The sequence below is a fragment of the Orycteropus afer genome, unplaced genomic scaffold (genome assembly GCF_000298275.1).
Source record: "Orycteropus afer afer isolate SDZICR_OR568_19922 unplaced genomic scaffold, OryAfe1.0 scaffold00345, whole genome shotgun sequence".
NCBI classification, from domain to species: Eukaryota; Metazoa; Chordata; class Mammalia; order Tubulidentata; family Orycteropodidae; genus Orycteropus; species Orycteropus afer.
Window position 1 is genome coordinate 2,029,688 of NW_006921932.1, and position 11,388 is coordinate 2,041,075.

Sequence of the window (11,388 nt, forward strand, 5' to 3'; positions counted from 1 at the left end):
CTGCCTAGTCCTGCACAATTTTCTGATTGTTGGTATGTTTTAGTCTATTGTGTACTGCTTCCAACCTAGGAGACTCATCTTCTAGCACTATATTGGACAATATTCAGCTGTAATTCATAAGGTCTTCATTGACTGATTTTCAGAAGTAGATCACCAGGCCTTTCCTGCTAGTCTGTCTTACTCTGGAAGATCAGCTGAAATTCATCCGCTGTGGATGATCCTGCTGTTGTTGTTGTTGTTGTTATGTGCCGTCGAGTCGGCCCCGACTCATAGCGACCCCTCCTTGGGTTTCCAAGGCAGTATCACTTCGGAAGTAGGATTGCCCAACCTTCCTTCCGAGGAGTGGCTGGTGGGTTTGAACCGCCAGCCTTCTGGTTAGCAGTCAAGTGCTTTAGCCACTATGCTACCAGAACTCCTGGATGATCCTGCTGGTACTTGAAATACCACTGGCATAGCTTCCAGCATTACAGCAGCTCACAAGACACCACAGTATGACAACCGGACAGACAAGTATTAGGTGTTCTTTTTTGTCTCATTATATTAAACAATTCTGGTTCTTTTATCTGAAATAATTTCTTCACTGAGAGGGAAGTAAGGAAGAACCATTGTTTTCATTACATCTGCCCAGACTGGAGTCATGTAGGTCTAGGGTAACTTAAGTCTTCCTGGAGAATGGCTTTGGCTATAGACTGAGAAGTACAGTCTAGGGCATGCTAACGTATATACTACACTGGGTTAAAAGAGCTCTGATGGTGAAATAGCTAGGAGCTTGGCTGCTAACCAAAAGTTTAGTGGTTCAGACCCACTAGCTGTTCCACAGGGGAAAAGACCTGGTGATCTGCTCCTGTAAAGGTTTCAGCCTAGGAAACCAACGGACTTCTACTCTATCCCAGAGGTTCACTGTGAGTTGCAATCGACTCAACAGCACCCAAAACCAACACTGGGTTAATGCATCAGGCTCTACTTTATAAGGGGTGCTAACACATGGCAAGCAGCTTCCCAGGATGGGGACAACTGTTTTTAGAAAAACACTTCTTAGAGAGGGTTCTATGTGTGGTTTGAAGGAATACTCTGATATGTCACTCAGGGAAAGAGTTAAAAGCCTCATTCTCCATGTACCTAAAGATTGTTGTCGTTAGCTGTTATGTGCCCTCGAGTCAGATCCGACTCAGAGTGACCCCTCCTTGGGTTTCCAAGGCGGTATCACTTACGGAAGTAGATTGCTCAACCTTCCTTCTGAGGAGTGGCTGGTGGATTTGAACCGCCAGCCTTCTGGTTAGTGGTGCCTTAGGCACTATGTGACCCTAAAGATAGTTGTAAAAGAATAAAAGTCATTTCCCTCAGAGCTCTGGATGCAAAGCTAAGCTCAGAGCTGAATTGCTGGGTAGGTTAAAAGTGCTCAGCAACCTTTCCAAGTAAATGGGGAACTCATCCTTTACAGAGGAATCAAATGATTAGTCAGTCCTAGGAACTCACATCTCAATGAGATTCTGCCTCCTGCACTGTATTTTCACTGCATGAGAAAGTGGCTTTAGGATACAGGTGCTCTTGAGCCATGAAAACAGATGCTGGTGCCAGTACCTCATACCCTCAGAGTAAAGCAAAGCTTTTAAGCACTTCTGTGAGCCAAATGAAACTGTCAGACCAGACTTTTTGAGAGATTGCATTTAACAGTAAGAGTCTAAAGAAAAGTTCTAGGACAGAATCCTGGGCCCAAGAGAAATCCTGCTTCAGGTGTTCAGGTCTTCATGGCGGAGGATACGTAGACTTTGTGGAATGCATTCTACAAGATGAGCAGCAGCTCTCAAGGCAGAGAATAACATTAGTCCTCAACAGTGCGATGTTTTACAATAGGAATTAATTAAGCAGTAAACCGTGACAGGACATGCATCATGGTATCATAATCACAAGCCTCAGCTGCATTACAAGGCAAAAGGCCAAAGACTGAGAGCTTTCAACCAGCCTGGGAATGCAATTAGGGTGAAATGCTGCATGCCCTGGAGTGCCTTTATGCTAGGTTAAAAATTCATAGATATCACTCTCTCCCTCTAGAAATACTAAAATAATCCACTTGGATGGAGTTCTCGGGTAAGCCAACATCCACTGCAATTCTTTCAAAGGTCAAAATAAAGGACAATGTTAAACTGGGAATGCCAATGACACCCCAAGGTAAGACCCTGCCCAATGGCCTAGTATCCCTGACTCATTGCCGAGACTTTCTTGTGCCCCAACCCAGCCCAAACATCTGTCTCACCCTCCTATGGGATAAACCCCTTTCACTATTTGGACCCAGCTTGAACTTTAATAGCTTTATTTGACAATTGCTCCACTGTGGTTCAGAGCTAGCATTTGGAAAAGGAAGGGAAGACTGGCAAACAGATTTCCATCACCATTCAGTTAATGAGCCCCAGTAATCATTGAGTGGCAAGGCAAACAATTCTGTTTTACAGAAGAAAGGTAAAGAGAAATACTAGCAAAATATTAGAGCATGTCTTAGGGTTAACTACTGAAATCCTGCTTGCCCCTTCCCCTGCCCCCCATGCTCACTTAAAAAGAAATGCAAGTTGTGCAAGTTATCCCCAGTTAAGAATCCCAGATCGGTAGCCCTCAGCTCAAATCTAAGTACTTTTTTGTTGTCGTTGGGTGCTGCTGAGTTGATTCTGACTTATAGCCACCTCAGAATCCAGAGCAGAACTGCCTCAAAGGGTTTTCTAGGCTGTAACCTTTATGACAACAAATCATTGAAAATTATAGTTAAAATCTAAAGGCCTATCAACAGATGAATGGGTAAACAGAATATGGTATATACATACAAAGGAATATTACTCAGCCATAAAGAGAAAGAACTCTTGATACATTCTACAACACGGATGAATACTGAAAACATTATGCAGAGTGAAATAAGTCAGTCACAAAAAGACAAATAAGTATGAACCTACTTAGATTAAATAGGCAAATGTATAGTAATCAAAGTTTATTAGTGGTTACCAGAGAGAAATGTGAAGTCTTTATTTATGGAGGTGGAAGAATTTGGAAATGGATAGGGGTGATGGTTGCAGAACCGTTAATTATGAATATATTCAATGTTACTGAATTATACACATAAAATGTTGAATTGGCAAATGTTTTCATATATATACATATATATACATATACATATATATATGTGTATAGTTGTCGTTATGTGCCGTCAAGATGGACCTGACTCATAGCGACCCCTCCTTGGGGGGGTATCACTATGGAAGTAGACTGCCCAACCTTCCTTCTGAGGAGTGGCTGGTGAGTTTGAACTACCAGCCTTCTGGTTAGCAGTCAAGTGCCTTAGGCACTATGCTACCAGAGCTCCTCTCTCTCTCTCTCTCTCTCTCTCTATATATTAATTAATTAATTAACCACGATAAAACATTAAAAACAAACAAACAAAAACTTATCAGGCCAATCAGAAAACTTGGCAAGTTGAGAGTATATATTTATAGATTTAAGCAAAACTGTACACAGAATATAAATGTGACCATTAAATGTTCAAAACAAAACACACGTGTGCACACACACACAGCTGGGGAAGATTAAGTACTGACTATAAGTCATTTGAGAGTAGTTTAAAAAAAAATTGGAACAGTGAAATAATTTACAAACCCACCCAGGAATTCAGAACAAAAGGCCTTCTCTTTGGAAATCAAATATATTTTATCAATAGCCACTGATGATGCAATAGAGGCATGTCCTGAAACTGTATAAAAAAGAAAAAAACCACTCTTATCTTTGCAAAACATCACATAGTACTAACAGAAGTTTCTCCACTCTACAAGTGTTCCACAGTCGAGTTCATAATAACAGAATATATGATGTACAAGATAAGAGAAATGAGGAAATATTTCATTTTTCTTAGAATAGTATTGGCAAAAGGTTATTAAAGTGAATTACAAATGCTTACAACACTTGACTAAAAGTCCTATCACTGTTATCCCATGAAATCAGAAGCCTGGCCCCAAAGGTTTTTGCATTCCTTCTATCCCCTCCCTCTCTCAGCCTGCACTATAACTTCAGCAGCTGAACTCCCGCATCACCTCCACTAGTACCCAGTTGTCATCTGCCCTCAGCAGCAAGGGTGGGAGATCAGTCACCAAGAGGCCCAACGCAGACTTCCAGGGCACCTCGGAAATGAGCACCCTCCCCAAATACTTCTGCAGGTGGTGTTAGCCCAGTTCTGATACTGTGGAGCGGACATGGCCTCAAAGTGCTGTCACACAACCCCAGGACAAGCTAGGCCTTGAAGCTTCTGGAAACAGCTTCCTAGGAAGCATTTCTCACCTGTTGTAGAATGTGTCTTTCTCTCAATGTCATTAACCTCCTGTGAAGCTCTACCAGTTCATCTAGGTATGCCTGAAAAAGAAGAGCACCCCCAAAAGAATAAGCACTTTTAGAAGCAATTAAAAAAATAAGTAAGCCAATCTATGCAGCAGCTTGGTGTTCCCCATTCTACTACACTAATCCAGGAAGCATGAGTTTGGTGCTCAAAGGGTCTTGCAGACCAAGTCTCTCTTGGTCTGACCATTATCGTCATCATGTCAACTTTAAAACCAAACAAACAAACAAACAAGAATCAGTCAATTCTTGCACTTATTTATTTGCTTTCAACAAAATTCAAGTGGGCAGGCTGGCACTCTTCCAATAACTCCTCTATAGAGATCAGGAGACTCAGTGCTAAATTGTGAACAGAAACAGGCTATCATAGGCTACTTCATTTTTCCTTCTTCAGTCTCAGAAGCTTGCTGACTAAGAAAAAGTCTAAGTTTGACCATGGAAGAAACAATGCACGTTACCATCTACATCAGGACAAATACTTGGGGGAAAAAAAAAAAAGTCCTCCCGTTCACCATCTAACATTTGCTGGTCAACAGTACAAGTAGGTGACAGACAACTGTCTTATGAAAAGCAGAACTCACTATCCAAATTAGCAACTGGTTTGTCATGATCTCCTTTGAAAGGGCAGAGGTGCACCTCTCTCTCCATGTGCTCAGCCTCCCAAGTTGTTATGAGGTAAGTGCATGGGTACAGCCCCAGCATCATTTGCACTAAAGACAAAGGAGAAGTGTGTCAATGCTGACCCTGCAAAGCATTTAGGGGCCTACTTACACCAGATGATTTAAGCCCCAACAGGGCCCTGCAGTCAGATTTCAGAAGCATGAGGCATACTTTGGGAAAGTATGGGGCACTAGGATCTTTTTCACTTGACAGTCCTTAACCCTGTACCTCCACTGCAATTCTCTTACTTCCCGATTCAGTGTGCCTGCAAATGCAATGCAAGGCATCATGGCAAATGCTAGCATAAGGCCCAGCTAAATACTGAAGATATGAAAAACAAACTACAAAGCACTAGGTTTGGGCACCATTTGGGCACTTCTGATGAAGAGAATGAAAGGAAAAAAACAGCCAGGATGACAAGGGAAACACAAAGGAATAGATGTGTCAGGGCCTCAGCCCTCACAGCAATGGACTGGAAACCTACCTTGTCACATTCACCATTCTTTATTTGCTTATCTGATTTGCTTTGCTTTATTGGACTTTTCACTTCAAGAATCTAGGGATCAAAGAGAACACTGTGTTAAATTTGACTTCAAGCCCTTCTTGGCTAACCAGCCACATCAACAAAGGCACTTACTAAATGAAATGCTGTACAATAACATTACTTTCCGAATAACATTTCTCCTCTATGTATGTTCTTTCTTTTTCTTCTCTTCTTCTATCATCTTTGCTTGTAAGATAAATTATTTATATCTTAAATACTGAGTCAGGGCAATGGAACTTAAAAAATGTGGATGATAAGGAAATTGATCTTAAGTTTCCCAGGCTGATTCACTGTGACAATACTCTCAACCATATGGGCAGTGGCTGAGTTATACTGAGATTCCAGTCCCCTCTGACAAGAATTTTTTCTTATTCATTCTGCTGTTTCAGCATGACTACTAGTGCTCAGTATGCTAGGGAAGATAAAACAAACACTCAAATGCCCTTTTCAGTACCTTTCACATTCTAAGTGTTACTCATATCCTCTATATTAATGCAGTTTTGGAAATGATGATGGTTATCAGTTATACTGGTTACTCTCAACTTGAGATTCACCAACTCAAAAACTAAAGAACCAGGACTATGTTCTATATTTTAAGAAATGATCTGTTTATCCGTAATAAAACACCAAATGCCTTTCCTTTCTTTTGTACTGATTACAACTTAGGTTATGAATAGTAACTTGTCACGCTATTCAGATTATGGATGGATAGCTATGTTTCTAATTGATAAAAATATTAAATGAATTATAAATACAGTTGATTTATTAGGCAATCTTAAAATTGAAGATTATAAGAAAAACATTTTTAAAATGACATTCTGGAAAAGACCAAATACTTCTAAAAGGGTTGTAAAAGTATTTTCTCCTTATTAATGAGGAGTGTTTGCAAATGTGTATATATATAAGAAGCAAAGTAATTGATCTTTTACATTATAATCTCATACCCAGTGAGTTATTATAATCTGAGGAAAATGCCAAATAAAGGATTTTTTATTTTAAGAAGCTTCATATTCCTACTGCTCTTCTCTTTACCAGTGCTGTCCTAACTCAATCACACTTCTGTTTCACAGGTCTACCATATTTTATAAAATCAAAGACAATTTTAAGAATTAATCCACTTTCGTATAAGGAAAAGAAAAGAAAGAAGAAAAGAGCAATGAGTGGCTCAGAAACCCAAACTCAGGTCTCAGACCTATCGTTTAACATTTCTGGGCCTCAAAAATGAAATGAAATGAGAGATGGACAAGACAGCATCCAGATCCCCATTCAGCTGTAAAGTGTTACACCACTAGATTCCCATTCAGCTGTGAAGTGTTATACCACTAATAAACATTTCACTTGCTGAGGACAGGACCATGACATTCTGGAAAAGACCAAATACTTCTAAAAGGGTCTATTTTCCACTAGATTTAGAGTAACGTATTGGTGAGACTTGTGCTTCTAAAACTGCCCTTATTTCTTCTTAGTTTTTAACCTTAAGAAAGCAAATGTCCAGTTTGACCAGGGTAATTTAAAATTCAATCCTTTTGGCAACGCAAAGAAATTACTCAACAGCGGAGGCAAGGCAATTTTTTTTTTTTTAATTTGCTCCTTAGTAAAGGAAACCAAACACTCCCCTACATCCACAATTTCCTCCACTCTATTGTTGTTGGAAATGAGACCTCAAGGGAAAACTCGGTTGGTGCTCAGAGACCTAGGTAGGAGTAAATAGGTCAGTAGATGGCACTCCTCCCCAACTCAGATTCCGGGCTGGGCAGTGCGGAGACTATCCACCAAGAATTCAGGCAAGGAAAACACAGTGCCTGCCTGCTTGCCTTGTGCTTACAGAATTGATTTTGTTCTTACTATGTCCCATCTTTCCCTCCTTGGTCCCATTCCCCAACTCATTGCTCTCTGGGTGTTAAGGTGACCATTGATTCTATATTTCCAAAGGAACTTTGCTAACTACGTTTACAGACTCCTACTATCTTCAGAGCAGAAAACAGAGCATTTGGGAGCTTAAGTCCCACCCAGTGGTGACCCCACACATTCCATAAGTGCTACAGCACAGAAGACCAAAATACATTGAAATCCTAGTTTCTTTCTTCTGAAGCTGCAGTGGCAGGAACAAAAGCTCCTGGTGTCAGTGATCCGCCTCAAGTTACTGAGTGGCTGCCCAGAGAGGGCTCAGTTAATCTTCCTTCTTTGATCTCTCCCTGCTCCAAAATAAACAGCTTTGTCAAAACCTCATTCTGAGAGAGCTGAGCTGTACTGAAGACAATTGTTTTATTTATGATCATTTCTTATCTTTAGGGAAACGACTCCAGAATATAAAAGTACAGCACCTTGTCTTCCACAGGCTTATTTCAAACCAGTTTAACTGGATACTTTAATTTCATTCAACATGCCTTGCGGCTGAGAGCTGATTTATGATATTTTGAATATTAACTCAGGCCCAGTGGATCACTTCCTTCCTTCAAGGATCTCCCCCCTCCTACCTCCATACTTCTGGGTCTAATGGATCTGGTACTTAGATTTTGTTTGAAATTCACATAAGGAGGTTTGGAATAAAAGGATCATCTCTGATTGAAATTATGCAAAACTATTATTTCCCAATAAGCTAGACTGAGGGAGACAGAAACCCAGACTGCCTAAATGCACCATTTATAATATGGTTTTTTTTAAAAAAACAAAACAAAACAAAACAAAAAATACATTGCTGTTGAGTCAATTCTGACTCACAGTGAGACTGTAGGACAAGAGTAGAACTGCCTCATAGAGTTTCCAAGGCTATAAACCTTTATAGATGCAGACTGCCACATTCTTCTCCTACGGAGCAGCTGATGGGTTTGAACCACCAACCTTTCAGTTAGCAGCCAAGTACTTAACCACTGTGCTATCAGGGATCCTTTAATAACATAGTAGTCACTGAAAATAGAAGAAATGTGATTAGTAGCACATCTGTGCTCAGAATCTAAGAATCAAAATTTTAAGATTTTATTTTTGTGGCTCCCTTTGTGAGAAGTGACAACTCTTTAACAGATGGAATCTCTACTGATAGATCTTTCATATTAATGATCACTAGTAGCTCCTAACAACTCTCAGGTTAATTACTTCCTTTGTTGACATGTGGCTCCCTCTCTGTTCATTTTTTTTTTCAGTTGTTAGAAAATATTTGATTAGATTAGCACATTTCTTCTTCCTTCTTACGGAAAGATTTGAGAAAAGGCAACAGATAACTCAGCTTTCTCTGGTAGTTTACAGAAACTTGGAAGGTCATTCTCAATGCGCAGACAGAGAGCCTGTTTAGCAAAAGGGATGGAAGAAGGAAACTTAGAGTCTGCCCATTTTGAAGTCAGGCCTTTCCTGTATGTGTTTTCATCTATTTTATTTGATGTGAAATTTTAGATTATCACAACACACATTCAGATATAGGGCTAAAAACACGTTCTAGGATGAAATTTAAGAGGTTTTTAGAAAGTTTTACAGTCTCCCCCCATCTGATGATAGAGCATAGAAAACTAAGAAATAACAGTAATAGCAACAGTAATATTTTGAAAGTTCCAGAAAACTGACTTACAGAGGGATAGTGTCACACCTGACCTAATGCAAGTGATTTAGGTGGGTTAAGAAATCAGTCCTAAACAAAGTTTTAAACCTTTTCTTGCTCTCTCATCCCCAAGGATGTCATGTATACTGCTGCAGTACATGTATTTCCTACCCTAGACTAGCTAAAAGTGAAAGCATATGGGCTTTCTTATTATGTTTATAGGTGCATGGAGAAAGCAACTTATAACTGAGTATTACTGACAGATTGATGATTCACATATGCGAAGTTACATTTGTCAAATAAACATATGGCTAGGAATCAGTGGCATGCTATTGAGTTAGATAAAAGTAAATTTTATCCTCTCCAGTGGCGTAGTGCCTAAGGTATTTGACTGCTAACCAGAAGGCTGGAAGTTCAAACCCACCAGCCACTCCTCGGAAGGAAGGCTGGGCAATCTACTTTCGTAGTGATGCCGCCTCAGAAACTCAAGGAGGGGTCACTATGAGTTGGGTCCCACTCGATGGCATTGAGTTTGCACTAATTTAGAAGATTTGGTTCTGAGTTTGGTTTGTTTTTTTTCCTAGATAGATGACACTGTTCGTCTTCCCTTTTGGCCAAAAAATGTCTTACAAACAATTCAAACCTTTCCTTAAGGACAGGACCAGTTTAAGACTACCCATCCAGAAAGGTTCAGGGGAAGTTAGTAGGTCAGAAGGGCAAGATAAAGGCCTGTTAGAGTGGCATGTACTCAGTAAGTACAGTCTTAATGCTGAAGGAGATCAATGAAGGGCACTAAAACACACCCTAGTCCCTGGGTGCTACAAACAGTGTATGTGATTGGTGGCTAACTAAAAAATTGGAGGTCTGAGTTCACCAACAGGCACCTTGGAAGGAAGGCCTAGCAATCCACTTTTGAGAAATCAGCTACTGAAAACCGTATGAAGCAAAGTTCTGCTCTGACACAAATGGGGTTACCATGAGTTGGAATCGACTTGACTGCAACACAGGTTGTTGCATACCTATGTATGCTTTACACAGGTAAAACACAGCTTATGGCCCTTACTCCTGGCACTGTCACTGCTATCAACCACTGACTATTTTATTTCTAATACACCACCACTGAAAGCGGAAATTGGACATATGTAGGCTCAAATTGGATATAAAAATATATAAAAATTCTATTCTTCTGCCAACTCCTCTTTAAGCACAGATTCATAAAAGAACCCCAGTTCTCTTGCTAGTCAGCTCAGTGTTCTTCTCAAGTGACTGGCCATGATTTTTGTATCCTTCCTCTTTTTACTTTCTCCTGAAATGCCTGACTTGTGGTGGTGGGCAGTCATGTGAAAGATGGCGGGGCGATCAGCATAGCTGGGACTGGAGACTGTAAGAAGCATGTACTACAGGGGTTGAGGTAAAGAATTAAAAATCAACTAACTCGATGAACTCCAGTCTGCAACAGTTGATGAGTTGGGCTGTTGTTCATAGGCAGAACACAGAGAAACTGTAGTTGAGCTGTAACTGGTGAGGTAAATAGCATGGATAGTATAATACTCCTGCTTAACAATGAAGGATTTAAGTTGTAAATAAACTTGATAATACATGAATTTTAAATTGTAAGAGTCTGCTTTTGCTTTATACAAAATTTGAAAAGAAAATATCTTCTGTTATAAAATAACATTTCCCAAGTAAAATAAAGATCCCAAATGATTAGGATCATTTAAAATTGTAGGGTACCTGTGAAACAGACTACTTTTAGGAAAAAAAAATAGAGTTCTTCTATTTTCAAGTTAATATAAGGTAATTTGAATTTAGCAGTTATTTTAGAAGTCAGAGGAATCTGTCTAACCAAAGAGATAAGAACTTAATAGTAATGAGATTATCAATTCAATGTATAATAGGCTTCTAAAATATTAATGGTATTTGTAAATAGTTTATTTTAGTTAAGTATTCTAAATACCCCATCTTAGTCACTGGTTTAACAAAAGCTCTTCATTACAGATTTTAAAGTATTGTCTAGACCTTGTCCAAATAATTATATTCTAAACTGAATTTCAAATTAATAAGCTTTCCTTTCATTCAGTTTATAACCTATAACTCTGCGGTGTAGTAAATTACTTAGTGTGGCTTTTCTATCCATAAGTCTTTGTAAACTCCAAGGTGGGAATTGCTATTAGCAACTGAGGAGATCCCGATTTTAAAGTCGCCCACCTGGGTTATTTCTGTTGGGCGTGGCACAATACAATGTTCTGGGAGGTTCCCACTCTCTCTCACGTGCTTAGAGTTCTGATGC

At 39.6% G+C, this 11,388-nt stretch overlaps 1 protein-coding gene across 1 annotated transcript in view; it reads right to left on the reverse strand.

The window, feature by feature from the left end:
* The window catches only part of MLLT3 (MLLT3 super elongation complex subunit), a 377,464-nt gene that overhangs the window by 6,516 nt on the left and 359,560 nt on the right, over positions 1–11,388 (reverse strand). The window contains exons 9-10 of the mRNA XM_007952543.2: positions 5,510–5,581; positions 4,312–4,383 (exon numbers count right to left, since the gene is read on the reverse strand). Coding sequence (XP_007950734.1) covers positions 4,312–4,383; positions 5,510–5,581 — 144 coding nt within the window. The remainder of the gene's footprint in view (positions 1–4,311; positions 4,384–5,509; positions 5,582–11,388) is intronic.